Source organism: Myodes glareolus, chromosome 4 (assembly GCF_982192425.1).
Source record: "Myodes glareolus chromosome 4, mMyoGla1.1, whole genome shotgun sequence".
NCBI classification, from domain to species: Eukaryota; Metazoa; Chordata; class Mammalia; order Rodentia; family Cricetidae; genus Myodes; species Myodes glareolus.
The window spans coordinates 83,163,987-83,184,837 of record NC_142029.1 but is presented as its reverse complement, the minus strand read 5'-3'; the positions used below and the strand labels follow the sequence as shown (position 1 = coordinate 83,184,837).

Sequence of the window (20,851 nt, the reverse complement as noted above, 5' to 3'; positions counted from 1 at the left end):
TGACTGGGATGCTGTCTGCCCATTGTCATCTGCATGGCTGCCCCTGGAAAGGGAAGCAGGTGGGCTTGCCAAGGGGCAGAGGAGCTTAACAGTTCTCACCCCCTCCACGGCTCTCACTTAGACAGCTGATGGGGTAGCCAGAGGTGCTGGAGGGTGGGAGAGGTGCTGGAGTTGGGGGAGCTGCCAGAGGTGCTGGAGTTGGGGGAGCTGCCAGAGGTGATGGGGGAGCTGTCAGAGGTTCTGGGAGGGGGAGCTGTCTGTCAGAAGTGCTGGGAGGGGGAGCTGTCTGTCACAGGTGCTGAGGTGAGGAGCTGATTCGAAAGAAGCTCCTACTATCTCTCCTAGCCCAGGACCTGTCTAGGTATGGAACTAAAAGGTTGCACACAGGGGACCCGGTACAGTCTCTGGCTAAGATCCACCTCTCTCTGCCTTTTTACTAGTTGCCTTATCTGATGTAAAAAAAAAAAAAAAAAAAGAAAAGAAAAAGAAAAAGAAAAAAAAAAGCCCTGTAGTGTCTGTGAGTCCCCACAGAGCCACATGTGGGTTTTGTACATTTCCACAGCCCCCACAATGGGCCTGAGAGGTCTCCAGAGCCTATCTCACCATGACCAGGCCTCCTGTAAGGCCCACACCAGCCCAAGCTTCCCCGTGAGCATGACAGACCTGCTGTGGCTAGGCCTTTACTGTGCTTGCACACAGCCCAGAGGAAGTGCCTCAGAGACAATAGAACCCCTTTGCAAGCTTCCTTGAGAGAGGACCCTGAGATAGGAGCTAGCCTCGGGGGAGACGGGAGTGTTGTCTCTCTACTCAAGCAGTGGGAGCTGCTTTTCTAAGCAGGGAAATCCTCTGCAAAGGCCGACATTAGTCCCTTGGTGGTTAACCCAACACAGCGGGCAGCTGGGAAGGAAGTGGTGACAGAAGCCGAGCAGAGGGGGAGCCTTGAAGGAACGTGGGTGTGAATGCGGGGTGGGGGTGGACCCAACCTGCTCCCACACATCTCCAGCTGCAGAAAGAGAAATCAGTCCCTAGGGAGCTGTCCTCTCTGTTCTGACAAGACATTTGGTCCACAAGGAAGATTCCTGACATCTCAACATGACAGCTTCTGGGTGTGAGTGACATCAGTGCCCCATGCAGTGCACGACATGCCCTGTTACCCCTGTGTGCGGTACTTCCCAGGGCTGCCTGTCTGAACACAGTCACGGGGACAAGACGCAAAGAAATCAATTGGCAGAACTGCTCAGTTACCCATTTTTCCTCTCTTCCCGTTTGCTCCTTTTTCGCCTTTTGATCCCTGGAGACCAGGCTGTCCGTCTGATCCATTGTGTCCTGGTAACCCACTAACTCCTGGAGGTCCTGTGCATAGAACAGGTATAGTTAAAAAAAAAAAAAAAAACAACTTCACTGCAGGTGATGTGATTTCCGCTAGCCACTGAGACCGCCTGCATCTATGGCATCTTCCACGTCTTACTGCTTTCTCCCTGACCTTCTAGAACAGGGACAGGTGGAGGGTGTGGTAGGGGTGGGTCTCAAGTTAGGCCCACAGGAAAGGATGGGAACATGGGTAGGATGCTGCCCCACTCCTCCCCTCCACCACCTGTGGTCCTTGGATCCTGGGACTCCAGCCCCCCATAGCTGTCCTTGAACTAGGAAAATACAAAATGGGTACTTACCTGGTGGGCCAGGTGGTCCTACAGCAGAAAAAAAGGAATTTAAATGACAAGTCACATGAGGTAGGAAGAAACCAGAACCACAAAGTCCTGCCCTCCTTAAATTGTCTTAAGCACCTGTTAAGAAACAATCCCACGTCATTTATTTACGGCTTATTGTGTTTCTCCCAGAGGGCCTTGCGAACAACTCAGTGAAGACTCATTTGCTAATCAAGCCATTTTGCTTCCATTTCAATAGACCTGGAATAATTTTTGAGCTGGTTTCATTATAGATTCATACATCAATTATCTTAGAAGAGGCTAAGCTAATTATTTCAGGATCAATAGAAACATGATGGCCCTGTGCAGCCCGGGCACAGAGCAGGTGCCTGCACATGGAGGTCCTGTCACTTCAGAGCAGAACTTCAGCTGCCGCGAAAACACTTCCAAGAGCTCCCCCAGCCATCTTGTCTCCTCTAGGCCACCGAGGAGTAACCCAAGCGCATGCTGGCTTTATGGAGTTGTATTTTGTTGCATGAAATAGCCTGAGAAAGTCTGAGGGCTCAGGTCAGGTGACAAATACCTTCTTTAGAGTGAAATGATCCAAGGACCTAAGTGGTTTGGATAAATCATTTACACACTGAGCAATGACTCTGCTTCCAGAAATAGGCATGTCTTATTGTCGGCTAGACTGAACACTTGGGTAAGGCTGGAACATGAGAGGACTGAGTTCCTTATGTTTCTCTATATCATGCAAAATGATTCCTGATGTGAGCTTTTGAGCATTCAGAAGGCAAGCATTTCTAAACATTTATCATGCACACAAAACTCCACAAAGAAATATCAGTTCTGCTATCTGCTGTATTCATAGTCTATATGCGGATGGTAGATCCTTTGAAACTACAGGGCAATATGAAGGCTCAGTAAAGAAATAATACCCGGATTACTGGAGAAGTTTCTGGGCATACTAAAGTCTAGGAAAAGCTCCCAAGAAGGTAATCTTTGGGTTTTGGTCCTGAGGGAACAATGGGACTGAGGAGTTAGCACACATTGGCCTGACATTTCATGCAGGGAACAGACAGAAGCCAAGGTCCAGAAATGGGAGACACTAAGGTTCAGGATGGAAGAAAGAATGAAAGAATTGGTCAAGCTTGTGTGGGTAGAGATGTGGTTGAACAAGGCAGTGGGTAGGCTGGGCAGGTAGAACACTTGAGTGTCAAAACAAGATGCAGAGTCTCTGGGGTGTGGCTCCTTAAGCGGAGTGCGTTGCTGGGACATCAGTGTAGGTCTGAGATGCTCGCTGCAGCTGGAGGATGAACACAACTGAGCTCACTGAGCTAGAAACAGAGCCTGAGAGGGACACTGTGGGGAGAAAATATGGAGGGTCCTTTGAGATGAAAGCCAGACAAAGTTGTGGCTAAATGTAATTGCTGAGTTTCAGAAAAAAAAAAAACCCACTAGAAATTCAAAAAGCATTTCCATGAAATAAGGAAGTTTCCATGTCCAGTTGGAAGGAGGAGTATTTTAGATAAACAGATCCTAGAACATTGATGAATAGAGTCTAGGGACATAGAATTCTTGGAGGAATAGGTGTCTGAGAGCAGCTTTCAAATTGCAGAGATTTGCAGGGAAACAATACCTTTCATAACAGCCTCAAAACTTTTTTTGAGGAAGTGAAAGACTTGTAAAACAAAAACTTTAAGGAATTGAAGAAGATATCAGAAGATGGGAATGTCTCCCATGCTCATGGATAGGTTAATATAGGATTAATATAGTGAAAAATGGGCATCCTACCCAAGGTAATCTAGAGACTCAATGCAGCCCCCTTCAAAATTCCAACACAATTCTTCACAGAATTTGATAGGAAAATTTCCAGCTTCATATGGATACACACACAAAAACCTCCAACAGGACAGCTAAAACAACCCTGAATTGTAAAAGAAGTGGTAGAGGGATCCATATTCCAGATTTCAAGCTGTACTACAGAGCTATAATAATATAAACAGCACGATATTAGCATGAGAACAGACACATCAATCAGTAGTATTGAATTGAAGGCGGCCCAGACATAAATCCACATGCCTATGGCAGCCTGATGATATTTTACAAAGAAGCCAGAAACAGACACTGGGGAAAAAAAAAAAAGGCAGTCTCTTCAATAAATAACGCAGGTCAGACTGGGTGACTGGGTGCTAGAAGAATGCAAAGAGATCCATATCTATCACCCTGCACAAAACTCACCTCCAAATGGATCAAGGACCTCAGCATAAGGCCAGATACACTGAATCTGATAGAAGAGAAAGTGGGGGATAGTTTTGAACTCACTGGCACAGGAAAAGATTTTCTAATCAGGACACCCACCAATAGCACAGGCGCTAAGAACAACAGGTAACAAGTGAGACCTTATGAAACCAAAAAGCTCCTGTATTGGCAAAGGACACTGTCGTTTGGAGAAAGCCACGGCTACAGTGGGAACTCAGAAGACGAGACACAAATGGCTGAGAAATACTTAATGTTCAGCATCCTTAGTCACCAGGGACATAGAAATCAAAACCACTTTGAGATTTCATCTGACACCTGTCAGAGTGGCCAAGGCCACCAAAACAAATGACAGCTCACGCTGGTGAGGACTCAGGGAAAGGGGAGCACCTAGTCATTGCTGGTAGGAGTGCAAACTTGTGCAGCCACTGTGGAAGTCGGTGTGGAGACTCTCCAGGAAGCTGGGGATAGCTCTACCTCAAGATCCAGCTCTTTCACATCTACCCAAACGACTCTGCATATAAAGACACTTGCTCCACTAGGAGGAAACCAAACACGGTTCTGTTAAATAAACTCAGCCACAAAATGACTCCTAGCAACATTCTGCTATTTCCATCACAGAACAGTGTCTTACTCGGTCATCATCAGAGAAGCTTGACCCACAGCTGGACAATATGCAGAGTGAAGACCTTGGGACACTCAGTTACTAGTGGGATGTCAGGAACTACGTGGAAAGGAGGCGGAAAGAGAGGCCTGCGTGAGTTCAAGGAAACAGCGTCTTCCAGACACAACAGGACTGTACACCATGACCTCACAGAGACTGGCAGCACACACAGGGCCCACACAGGCACCAAGCTAGAGAGGGTACCAGTGATGAGCGTGTGAAGTAGACCCAGGCTCCTACCTCATAACCAAGAAGCTAACTCCAAGTGACAACAGATTACAAAAGAAAAATTAGTTTTCTCCAATGGGCTTCCATTGGTTATACAAGCCACATTAATGGTAGGCCCATGCCCGAGATTAGGAAGTGTCAAAATGAAATCAGTGGCATTTTTTGGGGGTGGGGTGGATTTTTGTTGTTGTTGATGCTTATGTCTCATAAAGCTTTGTTTAAGCATTTAAAAAAATCTTATTGGCCTTTTTCTTTATATCATGGTTTTTAGTTTTAAGTTCTTTTATGTGTTTTGATGTGTGTGTGCGTGTGCATGTGTGTGTGTGTGTGTGTGTGTGTGAGTATTTTTTGTTCTTTTGTTTTCTATTTTAAATTCTGTTTGGTTTTTTTTTCCTGTTTGCTTTCTAAATAAAGAGAGAGAGAAAGAAGACATGGAGTCACAGTTGGGTGGATAGGGAGGTGGGGAAGATCTGGGAGGATATGAGAGATTGGAAACCATCATCAGAACATATTGTAGAAAAAAAGGGATTTATTTTGTAGCTCACATCTTTAATCCCAGCACTCAGAGGCAGAGGCAGGGGGATCTCTGAGAGTTCGAGTTCAGTCTGGTCTACATAACAAGTTCCAAAAAAAAAAAAAAAAGATTGATTAAAAGATTGATTTTCAGGTATATAAGTATTCAGTGGTTTGCTGAAAAGGCTTGAGTCGCTCGGTATTGAGACTCTACCAGCAGATGGCGCTTGCACACCCACACTGGAAAGGGCCGAGGGCAAACCTTGGGGAGAAGACGTCCCCAATTCTCTACAGGATGGAGCCAAGGAGGCCCAGGATAACTGGAGGACACGCTGTAAGCTACATGCTGACCACGTCAAATGGGAGTCAGCAACTCCCAGGAGAACCTGTTAATCATGTCAGAGATGAGCTTTCAGTGAGGGGTCCTGGTGCTAGGTGTTTAGGATGGTTAGCTCTTCACAGGCTTCTAACGGAGGGTTTCTGCTGGAGTTCTCCAAGTCCACTGACACCCTGGCTACTGTTCTGTTTGAATTCAGAGACTCGCCCACCATGCTTCTTAAAATCAAATATCTGGGTGCCACTTGGAGAGTCTGATTCATTCTGGTTTGAGAGCAAGGCCTTGGTGCATGTTCACCAAGCACTCCTGGTGAATGGTCATAGTCCCCTACTATATGGTGACAGCTTTCTAGAAAAAGATTTAAGTTACCATCAGCACATCCTTAAAAGGGTCCCCGTGAATGTGGGGTCCCTGAAGAGTGATGCTTCCGTTGGGAAGTACGGCACACCTAGCTTGGCCCCCAAGACCTCAGACCATCCAAGTACCCTCCTCTTGAGTCTCCGGGACCTGCGCTGAGATGCCAGAGGGTCAAGGTAGTAGCAGCATGGTTCTCTGGGTTACTAGGAGGTCATCCAAGCATCACTGGGCTTTGTGACGTGAAAACTTGTGGTGTGTTTTAAGTCATTGAGGTTTTACTGTCTGTTAACCAAAGCATGACCTAACGTGTATGGGAAAACAGTGGTGGGTTTCTACCAATAGACGCAGAAGAATCTTAATGGAGGCAAGACATATAGGCTTTACAGTCAGGGGAGGCAATAAGGAGGACGTGTGGACTCAGGATCGGGTACCGGCCAAGGCTAACACTGCAGGCTTCTGTACTACCTGGCCCCATCACAATGGCCATTTCAAACTGAGGGGAGAGAACTGGTCTTGAGTGTCTGAACCCCCCCTCCAGCCATCTCCCTGACCTGAGGCACCGGGGAGCGTAGCATGATCGCAGAGGAAGTTCCCACACCTTTCCCAGAGCCTGATTTAGAAGAAATAAGGCTTCCCACTCACCAGAAACACCTCAGATGGTAAGGCCCAGGTCTGCTGTGTTAGAGGGAACTGAGGGGAGACAGCTCCACAGACCTGAGGAAATCTGTGGTGGTGGTGGAGGGGAGATGGTGTCTGTAGCCCCAACTCTCTTCCTTCCCCAGCAAGGGCTCCCTGGGGCTCAGCTTTTCCACTTGTGGAACGACTCCTCAACTTTCATATACTTTTAAAAAAGTTTTTCACAAGACAAATCTACTGTAAAATTTGGCCTTTCTCTGGGACCCACGGCCAGTTCTGCCTAGATCACTCTCCTGCTCAGAATCCACACTGGTCTATGGACCGAGGCTCTCTGCCTGCTACCAAAGTTGCCCAATTCAGTTGTGGATCCTGTTATTCCCCATCTGTCCCCACCCCCAATGGAGACAGGATGGTCCATCCCAAAGCACCCACTTGCCTTAGCAACTCACACTTCTCGTACTTAAGTTTCTAACTGAAGAGCTTCTGTGTGAAAGGAGATCCAATTTCAAGTCGACACGAAAGAAGAAAGTGCTGGCTTTGGAAAGTGTGTGCTGAGGTGAGAAAGAATTAACTACTCATTTCCACGTGTGTGTCTCCCCCCCCCCCCCCCCCCCCCCGTCGCTCTCCTCTAAGTGGTCTCAATGGCTTCATCCTGCACATTCACTGGGAGCCTGGCTCTCAGGTCCCTATAAAAAATCAGAAAGAGGCTTTTTCTGCGCCTCTCAACAGGCTTTTATGCCCGTCACTCCCTCCATTTGAGCATTTCTGTAGCATTCATTATGTGACACGCAGGAGCGCTGAAGAGGGGCGCCCACCGAGGGAAGGGAGGCGCTTACACCACTCAGAGTGTCTGGACAGAGCGCTGGGCTTTCTGAAGATATTTCATTGTCTGTGAGGGTCAAATGCCACTTACGCAACCCAATTAGCATTTCTCAAGAAGCCGCAAGATTATAGCTTGTCTCTCTGAGGCCAGAACAAGGGAGCAAGAGTTAGCCTTGGAATGGAGGCTCCCTCCCCCCCCATTTACTCACTCACGGAAGCCACGAGTTCATCTTTTTGACAAACTAGCTCCCAAGTGAGGAGAGAAACTGAGGCAAATGCTGTAGAAACTGGCCGGGCTCCTGACATCCAGGTATTGATTGTACAGGGCCTCCTTGCCTGCAAAGTCCCTACAGCAACCTCAGCGTCCTAGCAATAAACCTCAGCTTGTGTCCTGTCATGCAGAGTCCATGGGCACGCCTGCTCACTCCATTTGTGCTGCTTTAACGGAAACATAATTTCCTTTCTTCTCAGAAAGCCACCCTTTCCTGGAGAGGCAGGGAACAGATTATCTAGATTTAGGCCCTATAGGACAGGTCAGGGAGTCACCTGGCTTAGGGAGCAGTGAGGATGGTTGTTCTGAACCCGGTTCTCCTTCGCCCTCACTGTCACGGGAACCTGCCAGTAAGGTCAGAGGAAGGCTTTTGTCAGGCTCACATGCAGAAAACCACATTGTTTCTCAGAAAATTAGGAAACAACCTTCCTCAACACCCAGTAATACCACTTTTAGGTATATATCCAAAGGATGCTCAATTGTGTCACAAGGACATGTGCTCAGCTATGTTCATAGCAGCTTTGTTTGTCATAGCCAGAACCTGGAAACAACCTAAATGCCCCTTGACTGAAGAATGGATAAGGAAAATGTGGTTCGTTTACATAATGGAGTGCTGCACAGCAGGAAAAAAATAACAACAGCTTGAATTTTGCAGGCAAATGGATGGAGCTAGAGAACATCATACTGAGTGAGGTAACCCAGACCCAGAAAGACAATTATCACATGTTCTCATTCATAAGAAGTGGTTTTTAAACATAAAGAGAAAAAAAAAACACCCTACAAATCACAGTCCTAGAGAACCTAGACAACAATGAGGACCCTAAGAGAGACGTACATGGATCTAATCTACATGGGAAGTAGGAAAAGACAAGATCTCCTGAATAAATTGGGAGCATGGGGACCATAGGAGAGGGTTAGAGAGGAGGAGAGGGGAGGGGAGGGGAGAGGCAGGGAGGGGAACAAAGAAAAATGTAGAGCTCAATTAAAAAAAAAAAAAAAACCACACTATTACCCGGTATATGTGCATCTGTAACTCCAGTACCCAGAAGGCTAGGAAAGGAACTTTGTCATGCATTTGAGGGGAGACTGGTCTAGAAAGCATGATCCTATCTTAAAGACCAACAAACTCAGCCAACACCCCTCTCCCATCCCCCCAAAACCCAAAAAGCAGAATATACACCATCCTTCAATCAGCTATTCCTTGACCCAAAATTGGATACACCTCCTGCTTAGTCCTTTTCCAGGTGTCCGGAGCTAGTGAGGAGTGGGGACAGGGCAGACGGACAGCCTCTCAGCCCACCTAGCACGGGGAACGTAACACGAGAAGAGCTACGTAAAAGTGGCTCAGCAGACGGCGTGCACTGCTCGGCAAGCCTTTTTTGAGTCTTTTGTCTGAGCCTTAGGACCCACGCAAAGGTGGAAGGAGAGAACCGACTCAGTACAGTTGTCCTCTGACCACCAACGTGTGTCCTGGCACGTCCGTGCCCCTCCTCCACGTCATACACAGACACAAGGATAATGAATTCAAAACAGAAAACGTCATGACTGCGCAGCAAATTCCCCCAGAGCTGTCCGTCCATGCTACACATGTAGTATCAGGAGACTTACGTCTGACACACATGGTCCTTCTCACAGAAGAGAACTCTATCACGTAGGATGTCTCCCCCCCCCCCACTTTATTTTCCACTTTAAGACTAGTGGGAATGAAGAAAACGTCCTCGGCCCCAGTTTAGGGTCACACACATTTCTGATTACTCAAGCCCTAGTTATTTTCCATGGCCACATTTCTGTGACAATACCAGAAAATAATACTGTCATAATCATATTACAGTTGGTTTTATTCCCATTAAAAAACATCTGTTGAAAGAAAGAAGATGCATTTTTGTAGTAAAGTACCCCTAGGTGTGCTTTCTGCCCCTGGCTCTTTGGCTAGCAGCCCCCAGCGTTGCTACACGCAGCTCTCTGGCGAGCAGCAGGGACCTACCTGTAAGGCAGATGCCCTTGGTACTGTTACACAGGTCCACCATCACTCGGATCTGAGAAGAGAGAAGGCAATTAATAGCAAGCCGTAGGCAGTGGGCTTGGGTGTTGTCTTCTATTCTGACAAGCAGACAGCAACCAGAAGAACCCACCAAACAACTCCAGACCAATATGCGAATGTGTGAGGAAAACAATTCACTAAGGAATGCCAAGAGCAGAGGAAATAATCTTCCCCAGGGAAGAGCACACCAATTCCAAATCGTCAGCCCTAAAAACATATACACAAGTCACATTATACAGACTGAGAAGGATATATTGTGCATTTAAGAATATATGTGCAGGGGCTGGAGAGATGGCTCAGGGATTAAGAGCTGCTCTTCCAGAGGACCTGGGTCAGTTCACAGCATCCACAATGGCAGCTCACAACTGTCTGTAACTCCTGTTCCAGGAAATCTGACACCCTCAGGTGGACATACATGCAGGCAAAATACCAATGTACAAAAATTACAAATAAATTTTTTTTAAAAAAAGACCTGTGTATCTTGATACGAGTGCTTATCTAGAGAACTCCCTTGATTCCCTTCAACCTGTCCTCACCATGGCAATGGGCAGACTCCAGTGTCTAAAAGGCTTGCTATGTGGGCGTAGTGGTCGGGAGCAAGTACCCAGTGACCAGGTCAGCAAGCACAGAGGAGGTGTTTAGCCTTTCAACAAGCTAGTAACCCACAAAAGAACTCATGAGGGCTGAGCCAATTTAGTCCCCGGCACATGGAAAATACTCCCCGCTGGCTGTGTTCCTCAGACCACTGGACACTGTGGACTGACAGGACAACTGCCTACCATGTCACAGTCCCTGTCCCAAGGGATGAGCTGTGTGTCTGCCTGTCTCATCTCTAATTTTCTACGCTGCTCCCCAGAGCCAAGGCTGATGATCTCAGACCCACAGGTTGATCTACTGGGAGGTAAATGATAAAATGCAAAGGACTGGGTGCCGTTGGAGCATCCTTTTGTTTGCGGAAAGAGTGGTGCACAGACAAAAGCTTTAGCATAAGTCTCCACTGATGAGTTTAAGACACACTCCTTTTGCCTTCCTAAAATGTGTCTGGACACAGAACAACAACAAAAAAAATTCAAAAGACATAGAGTTGGAGGGCCAGGGTAGAAGAAACTGCATTAAATTCCACATGTCATTTAATTTTTTTTCCTGGTTGCTCTTTCATTTAAATGACCTTTTAAAAAAGGTCATTTGGGTTGGAGAGAAGGCTCAGTGGTTAAGAGCATTTGCTGCTCTTCTAAAGACAAGTTCAGTTTCCCATACCCATGTCCAGTGGCTTACAACTGTCTGCGGTCCAGCTCCAGGGCAACCAAATCCTCGTTTGGCTCTTCAGGCCTCTAAACTCAGGTGCACATATGCACACAGACACACACAGATACACAGAACTGAAAGTTTAAAAACACTTGAAAAAAAAATAAAGATCACGTTAACTGGGCAGTGGTGGCACACTCCTTTAATCCCAGCACTGGGGAGGCAGAAGTAGACAGATCTCTTTTAGTTTAAGGCCTGCCTGGTTTACAGAGTAAGTTCTAAAGCAGTCAAGGCTACACAAAGAAACACTGGCTCTAAAAGCAAAATAAAACAAAAAGGATCATGTTCTGACTTGACGTAAAGGTGATTTAGTTTTTAGTGTTGGATGGGTTTGTTCGTTAGGGGAGCCAGAGGAAAACTCATCCTGAATTGCTTTGGGCCAACAACAGCTGTTGACTGCTGAGGACAGAGGTCTGTGAGCTATCAAATGCACATCCCACACGTAGAAAAAGTGAACAATGCAAGACATACAAGTAGTGGGTCTTCTTTGTCTGAGATTCTGCACCCACAGAATTAACCAACTGCAAACTGAAAAGAATCACATTCGTACTGAGCGTGTGCCAACTTCCTTTGTCATTCTCTGAGCCTCTCACCACGACCATGCACAGCACTTGCTCTATGTTGGGCATTATAAGCAACCGAAGGTGATTTAAAGCAGACAAGAAGATGTGCATAACTTAAATTAAAACACTACACAATCTCATATAAGGAATTTGAGTACCTTAGGAATTTGATATCTAAGAAGGATCCTAGAATGAATCCCCTGTGGATTTTGGTGGTGGTGGTGGTGGTGGTGGTGTGTGTGTGTGTGTGTATGCATGTGTGTGTGCATCTGTGTGGATGACATGTTTCCCCATAGGTTAAGGTCTGGAAACTAACCGATACCTTGTACATGTCTCAGGTACTTCTTCCACCCAACAGCTCTCTGAACAGAAGCATCTTGGGCCATGTTTGTTTCCGAGGGTGCCACTGTCTCCTCAAGGGCACACAGCCTGCTTGGGGGGGTGGGGATGAGGCTCAACTCCAGGCCCACTGTACTCTATGATGGCTTTGATACTTATCTTAACATGACCAGACCAAAGAAAAAAGGTGGATCCACTTTATTTTAGTTATTTTCATAAATGAATGTAATCAGCTGCACCTCGACAAAGTTTATTGTCTTTAAAAAATATGTAATTGCCCATTGAGAGGGCCAAAAAAGACTTCACAATGGTTCATTTGTTGCCTGGGGGATCACAGCCGCAGGAGTGGTTTGCAACAACGGGAGCATCAATAGGGAAAATGAGCCTTTCTTCCTGATGTTCATTACTGGTCTGGGACAGGCACAGCTAGAGACGGCGGGAGGGCATTTCATTTCCTGACCTGTGAGCTTCATTTGTAGGCTGAGTGTCAATTTACACGTTTTATAGGAAATTATCCCAACCTTCTCAGAAATAGTCTTTTAATAAACTTAGGCACCATAAAAGATTGTCTTTAAGTGTAACATTCTTCGTGAAAATGTGTGGTTATAAATTCAGAAGTGATTCCCCCCCCCCAAATCACAATGATTAAGAATTTGGATGAAGATTTAAGAATTAAGAATCAAAAGTCACAAAACCTAGACAGTCAAATGAAAGAGTCACATTGGCAAGGAGGGTTTCTTGGATTTTGATTTGGGACTTGAGGGTTTTGAAATGGAAGAGGTCTTTGAAGCCACTATCCTGGGGGTGTTAGGCAGGTCCTGTCCACAGTCTGCCCCTGTCCCCCTGACTGTCACTGCCACACTCATTGCTCCGTGCCATACTGTCTTACCACAACTTTTGGTTGGCCCCACTGAAGGCTCTGTCAGCCTTTCTCTAACTCCTAGGTGAAGGAACCCACCCAACCACTCCTGTGGTCTTACCAGGCTTTTATTTTATCTTGGCAGCGCTCCTGGCAGGATACAAGGATTTCCGATTTGGAATGCTCATTGTAACATCGCTTTGTAGTAAAATGAGGCAAACGATCTTAATAAAACAGGTCATCAATACGAGACCCGCTATATTAAAAAACAATGCGTTGGATTGGAATGTATTTTCTGGAAAAGGGGCTATGGGATACTATTAAGTAAGAAAAGCAAAGAATAGCCCAAGTCATGCTCCACAACAATGGGCCCTATCAGGGTATCTCTGAAGTCCTCCCATGCATGCCTTCTCTTTGCCAATGGAATATTGTTTAAATGCCAGTGGAGGGGCTGGAGATTAGCTCAGCTGGTGGAGTGCTTGCCCACCGTGCAGGAGCCCTGGCTTCCATCCCCAGAACTGTACAGAACCAGACTGGAGCAGGCTCCTAATCCCAACAGCCTGTTCCATGCTGCATTCTGTTTCAATCCCCCAAATAAAAAGCCGATAAACATAACTTAGTCCTATGCTTCTTGGACAATGAACACTCTTTTTGACTGTCCTTAATTGTGTAAATTGCTATAAGCATGTAAATGACCCTACTAGAAAAGCTCCCAGCATTGAATACTTAGCCTGTCATTAACTCAGGTTCCGGGGCAGGAGACAAAAGGCTGTGTGCACTCAGTGTTTCTTACTGGAGGCTCAGACCACAGATACTGAAAGACTACCTAGAACTCTGAACGCAGCCAAGAAAGGCAGGCTCCTCCATGTGGCCACTGTGTGAAGAAAGTTTGCAATTCTAATGGGAACATGCAGCTTGCCTTTGTTAAAAACAAAACAAAATTTAAAAAAAAAAAAAATTAAAGATACGCAAGGTCAGCCACCTGCAGTCACCTAACTGAAACTTAAGTCCCCTCTGCAACCTAACTTTAAACATAAATACCAAGTACTCTGTCCTTGGCAGCAAGAGACGATGAAATTAAACAAACCAGTTAAAAGCAATTATAGATAAATCAGCTTAAAGAGCTCCTGGCTTTCAAAGAGAGTTCGTGGCTGTGTGTGGTGGTACACACCTGTAATCCCAGCATGTGGGGGTGGAGGTTAAAAGATTGCAAGGTGAGTTCCAGGACAGGACAGGGGGGAAAACACACATACACACACACACACACACACACAAACACACACACATGAGACAGAGATAGACAGATGGACACTAAAAAAGTCAGAATACTTTTTTTATATTTCAAAACTATGGTGGAACTGCTGTACAATTGAGACTTGGTGCAATTTTAGGGGGTCTAAAATCTCTTAGCTTGTCAACTGTTTTTCATATTCACAATATTTATCATATTGTGAATATGAAAATATTGATATTAATTCTAATTTGATCTGATGGAGCTGGCATGAGGCTCAACAGTGCAACTCTGGGGTCTGGGTCCCAGCTGGTGCCCAATCCTAGCCCTGTAAGAAAATCATGGGACCCAGGCACTAGACATTTGTCAGTTCAAGGAAGCCTCTCCTCACCATCTTCTGCAAGCCCGGGTGGATCAACGGCTCTTGTCATTCTTTCTGCTTGGGATCCTCAAGGGCCCAGAGGAGTCCTTCTCCTTCTGAAGTAATGACGCCACTGCAGAGAGCCTGTTAGCTTGCTCAGCTCCTCACTGGTAGGGACTGCTTGTCCAGTCCATGGTGTCCTCATGACCAGGATAGGAACAGCAGCGTGTTATACTAGGAACTCAGGAAATACTTGCTCAGCTGGGGGAAGGAACGCGTTCGTCAGCCCCTTACACCATGTTTTCTTTCCTGGCAGAGACATTGGTGTTACTGAGGCTCAGGAAGTCACACTCAAAAGCATGGTTTTTTTTTTTTTTTTTACCAAAATTGAGTACATTACTTCTTTATGAATGGCAGGGTCTTGGTCTAGTGCCCAGGCTGGTCTTGAATTCGCAATCGTCCTGTCTCAGCCTCCAGGTGCTGTGCCACTGTGCCGGCTTGAGTGCTTAGAAGCAGGAGAATTTGGAAGCTGTTAGAAGCTGCCTCTGAACTAAGACTTCTCTAACCAGAAGTAACAGTGAAAGGGAGTTAGTATAGGATGAAGATAAAGCAGTTATTTTAATTGCATTCCATGTGTTCAAAGTCTCAGTGGCAGAACATTTGCCGGTGTGCGCAAGGCCCGGTTCAAGCCCAAGTTCTAGGACAACACAATCTCTCCCCACACCTAAAAAACCTAGAGGGTCCTTGACTATGAGACATCAAGAAGCTCAATAATTGGGGGCCTTCTCTGGCATGACAATAAGGTAAAAAAAAAGTAATTTGAGTAGAAATGGCAAAAAGTTCCAAAAATGAACATAAACTATAAATTTGTACATTCAACATGATTAATAAACACCAAATACAAAACTCACGAAGAGAACACCAAGGTGAGTCATAATAAATAAATAAATAAATAAATAAATTTCTTAAAACAGGCAATGAACTCTTAAAGCAAGATGGAGGGAAAGAACACATTTCATATGGAGGAGCAAGCTGAAGATAATTTCTCATCGGAAGACGCGAGTGAGAGTCCAGTGGGGGCCGCCTCACTAGAGGACTGAAAGAAAACCATTTTCTTGTGCTCTGTTTTGTTTTTTATTTTGTTGTTATTGTTATTGTTGCTGCTGTACCAGGAACTGAATGCACATGCTTTGCAAGTCCTCTACCACCAAGCTATATCCCCGCCCTGTACACGTGTGTGTGCGTGCACACATGCACACACACACACACACACACACACACAACCCACACAGATTTCAACCTAGAATTCTTACTCAGAGCGGTTTTGTAAAATGAAGAAAAGGGAACTGTTAAGAAAAACAATATAACACAGAAACATATCTACTTAAAGAACATCGCCTCCTTGCTTGTCCAGGCCCATAAAACTGCCCTTTCCTCGCAGCCGTGATGTCTTCAGTACCAGGGACTGAATCCAGGGCTCCGCACACGCCAGTGATTATTCTGCCCCCAGCTCCACAACTCCGAGCGCCTCTCTTCCTGGTGGCCCCCATCCCCATCACAGGACTAAAAGATTTCCTTCCCAAGATTTCTCGTTCAGAGATTTTGATACTGATGTCTTCAAAAGGGAGAAGGTTTTTATTTCCCTATTCGCATTAGTGAGTAAGATTCTAGATTGTACCCATCACCTGCTGCGTTACTGAAACCAGGCAAACAAGCAAGCAAGCTCTACAAGTGTTCTGTTTTGCAGCCCAGCTCAGCATTATATGCACGGGGCACAGTTCTCCATAGCTTGCTCCTAGCCCTCTACGGTTCTTCTCTAGAGCCACGGAAGAGCTCCCAAACTCCTCAACAGTTTGACAAAACACACGAAACTTTCTGAGTGGCAAACGAAGAGATTACTGTATTACATTCAGAACAAACTTCACAAATTGCATCTTGAATGTTCTTCAGCTGGTCTTTTTGTTTTAACTCCGCCTTTCAGTAAAGAAAATTGTGTCCTGAACTTTAGTTAAACTAGAAGCAAATTATATCTATTTAAGACAGAGAGCTGTTAAAACTCAAAGATCTACATAAAAGCAACTAATGAGCTTGAAAAAAAAATTGCTCTTTTTGTGGGAGAATTACAACCTGAAAGCCTCAGCTTGCTTCACACACCGTGACCTTTAGTCCACCGCTAAAATGCATGTAAATGAAGTTTGAATATCAACGAGATTTAGCCGAGGATTCTTTTTTTGATGGTGGCTGGGGGAGGGGGAAGGGAGAATGGAGTATGAGGAAAGGAGAAGGAAAATATGTCTTAGACTTAAAAAATTTTTTTTAAACCAAGTAAGTGTATTCTTTTGATGACTTGTTTTAGCGACTCCCACCTTGGCAACCAGCCATATCCTGGGGTACACAAGACCCCCCAAAACGAACTTGTTCTCACCGGGCGGTAGTGGCGCATGCCTTTAATCCCAGCAGAGGGAGATGGATCTCTTGAGTTTGAGGCCAGCCTGGTCTACAAGAGCTAGTTCCAGGACAGGCTCCACAGCTACAGAGAAACCCTGTCTCAAAGATCCGAAAACAAACAAACAAACAAACAAAGGAGTTGTTCTCCTTTTTCAGAAGTACCTTTTGCTCTGTCCTCTCCTTGGAAAGGCAAGAATTTTTTGTTTTGCTTTTTGAATGACACTATTAGGAATCAGTGGAAGTTACCAAGGCTTTCTGCCTATGCCGTGCCATACAGAAGCATGGGGAGCCAGGAAGCCCTGCACCTTGATCCAGTCCGTCTTGCTGCCTCATGAAAGTTAACTATGATTTGCTATTTCTGATGGTGCTGAACATGGACCCAGGGCCTGGCGCCCGCTAGGCACACACTCTGCCACCTAGTTACACCCCTGTCTCTTGTTTTGTTGTCACTGGCACCAAGAGTTAGGATATCTGGATGGCAGTCTAAGCTTCTATAGGTCACACAGCTTTCCAAAGTAGCAGCCGATAAAAACACAGCAGTTTACAAACTCCTGGAATTGCTGAAGGAATTTGGAAGCAAACAGGGACCCAGAGCTTGGAGCAAGAGGACTCACAATTGCATCATACTGTGGCTGGTTTTCAGTCTCCCGCCTCCCAGGTGCTGTGTTGAAGCAATGGGATAGCATTTGGAAGGAGCAGGAGCAGAGCAGTGGACACGAAGGCAATGAGGACCCAAAAGCAAAGCCGTCAAGTGTGCGGTTAAGGTCCTGGAAAGTTAAAATGGGTGTTTTGTTCCAGAAAGAATCCCACTATGTAGCCCTGGCTGTCTTAGAGTTCTCTATGTAAACCAGGCTGGTCTCGAACTCACAGTGTTCTGCCTCCTGCGTGATGGGGTTAAAGGTGTGTGCATCATCACACCCAGCAGGGATAGAAAATGAGGCCTCGAAAAACTTCTTACTTCTTCTGTCTTTAGAGGATGTCACCTGTGAACTGGAATATTCTAGTAGACCCTAAGAATGTGTTCACGTATAACCTTGGCCTCCCCACTGCTTAGGGCTGTGAGAAGTAAGCTTCTGTTGTTCAAAAGCGACCCGGTCTCTGGTATTTTTGTCACAGGAGTCTCAACAGACTAAGACAGTGCCTCTTCTTTACTTGCCTGTGGTCCTGGGAATTGAACTGAACATAGGGCTTTGCACATGTGTGGCATGAGCTTTAGGATTTAGAAATAGCAGCAACGACTACTCACTGAAGGCCTGACTGTGACAGCAGGTTCTGTTCTTATCTTAGCTTCAAAATTCCTAGAAACCTCATGAGATGGGCATGAGAGATGAAGGAACTGGGTCTTGGAGAAGTCAAAGATGCCCAAGGCCACCTGGCTGCCCAGCCAAGAGTCCATCTGACTTCCATGCCTGCTGTGGTCATTCCTATATTCTTCAGGGACCAATCAGGTATATAATTTGGATGGGGGCCCTCGTAGTGAAAGAAAGATGCCGTATTGCTCAAACTAAGGGCAGGTATATGGGGGCTGAAGTCATAGCCGGGAGTCTAAGTCCATCACAGAGAGATTCTGGAACAATGTCCCTGGGAGGATCCGTGGGCTGAGAACCTGGCCACAAAGACTCCTCTGTCCAGCACCATCCTCTGTGACCTAGTGTGCTGTGTGGTTCCAGATGAGATCATCTGTGAGCATTTTTTTTAAGGTTTATGTGGGTTTGAGTCCAAGACAAAAAAAAAATCCATTCATTCTCAGCATGATTACAGCAACAGTTAAGGAAAGGAAGGGTAAAGGTGAGAACATGTGATCCGGAAGGCACCGGTCTGCTCTGGGGCAGGGCTCAGCAGGCTTTCTCTTATTGCCTCTGCCACTCTGGCTGGAAAGAGACTAGACCAACCCTGAGGTAGGCTTTGTTAACTTCATTTTAGTAGCTCTGTGGGAACAGGTCCACATGGCTTCCTGCCACCCATTTGGTCAACACCATTTTCCTTCTCTTGTGGCCCCAGATGTTCAGTCCTGACCCACTATTTCTTCCAGGTGTAAAGGATCAGGGCCACTTTGTACAGCTGCCCCACAGGTGTTGACAGAAGGCCTCCTGCCACCAAACCCACAGATGCTCAAGTTTCTTGTGGCACAGTATTTGCATATAAGATGTGTTTAACCTTCTACATACTTGAGACCACGTCTAGGTGACTAGGAACAAGAAAAAAAAAACCCTACCCACATTTAATACAGAAATAACAGTTTTCAGCCAAGTATGGTGACACAGGCCTATAATTACCAGCTCTTCAGAGGCAGAAGCAGGTAGATCACGAAATTCAAGTTTGAGTTGGAAACCAGCTTTGTTACAGGAGACCTGTCCCAAAGAAGAAGTAACCAGAGCTGGGGAGATGGTTTAGCTGGTGAAGTGATTGCTGAACAAAATTTGTATCCTCAGCACCTATAAAAAGCTGAACATAGCGGTGTGCCTCTAATCCCAGCATGGTGTGATTGGACATAGCGATGTGCCGTAATCCCGGCATGGTGCAGCTGGACATAGCAGTGCGCCTGTAATCCTGGCATGGTGTGGAACAGGGGTAGTGGAGGCAAAAGATCCCTGAGGCTTGTTGGCAGTCAGTTTAGTCAAAAGATAAACTTCTGATTCAGGGAGAGACCCTGTCTTACAAGGGACAGGGAGTGAGGAGTGGCAGAGAAATGTACCTGACAGACTCCTCTGGCTTCCACAGATGTGTTTATGCATTTATACACATGTGTGCATGCAATACATATACAAGTACACACATTCATACAGACGCACAATAAACTGGAGAGCAACTGAGGCAGAGAGGGTGAGAGAGAGAGAGAGAGAGAGAGAGAGAGAGAGAGAGAGAGAGAGAGAGAGAGAGAGAAGGGGGGGAACCCTTGATTATTTTTAATGTGTGGTGGATTGAATCTGTAGATATGGAGTTAGTGGATATAAGAGTCCAGTGTAGCAACATGAAGTGTTTTCTTAGTGTGTATGCAAAGTCAGGTGCTCATGAAGAAGAGTCTAAACTGGAGTGAAGGGGTCAGCTCTCTCCTGTCTTCCTCAACAAGCCAGCATTGCCTGAGACACAGCCAGATTTCTAGGGGTGTTCAAAGTACCAAGCCCACAAGACAAGATCCTAGCAGAGAAGAAATTTCAAGTTCTCACTCCACCATTAATACCTAGGATGACTTCTGACATCCGAATACCCACGTAGTGCCAAGAGTGCACTGGACCTCCAAGCACAAATGAGCTCATGATGCCACAAGGAAGAATACAGAAATCCGCCTCCCAGATCTGCATATGGCTTTCTATTTGGCTAGCTCTCTTTTTTTGCCTGTCTGTAAGAGGCTAATCTCCTATTAGGGTCCATTCCATAGGACAGGAGCTCCTGAGGTATCTGCCACCCCTTCTAACTGAACAGGACAGAATTTGAAGAGGGCTTACATTTGGGGTTAGTTACTGAATCAACCTTGCTGCTCTTGATTTGGGAAGCCAGTAGCTTGGCTTAGCCTACAGGCTCCCCCTCCAGAGTGCGGCCACACCCTCACAGTGGTTCTTGGATTTAGGGAACAATGCTGATTTAGCAGCTTGAGTTTACCAACCCCAGCACTTCTCCAGGGATGGCAGTATGCATGTGGGGTCAGCAAACTTCAGGAAAGCTATACAGGAGAAGCATTAGGCTCCAGGGAGTCTGACACCTTCTGATGACCTCTGTGGGAACCTGCAGATAAAACCTACACACACACACACACACACACACACACACACACACACACACACACACACACACAAATAAAAATAGATCAAGTAGAAATACAGCTCAAACCAAACAAGGTGCCAAAAATCATTTCCACCTCAACCATAACAGCAACCATATTAGTGGTTACTCCGAAGTGCTCAGAATCAGGCTCGCAAATAACAAGTTTGCAATCGAGCTAAATAAAGCAAGTTTGTTCAAAACCACGACTG

The 20,851-nt window shown here is 46.0% G+C and overlaps 1 protein-coding gene across 1 annotated transcript in view; it reads right to left on the bottom strand.

Moving 5' to 3' along the window:
- Gldn (gliomedin) overlaps positions 1-20,851 on the bottom strand; it is a 49,562-nt gene that overhangs the window by 19,830 nt on the left and 8,881 nt on the right. The window contains exons 2-4 of the mRNA XM_048417351.3: positions 9,718-9,769; positions 1,671-1,688; positions 1,246-1,353 (exon numbers count right to left, since the gene is read on the bottom strand). Coding sequence (XP_048273308.3) covers positions 1,246-1,353; positions 1,671-1,688; positions 9,718-9,769 — 178 coding nt within the window. The remainder of the gene's footprint in view (positions 1-1,245; positions 1,354-1,670; positions 1,689-9,717; positions 9,770-20,851) is intronic.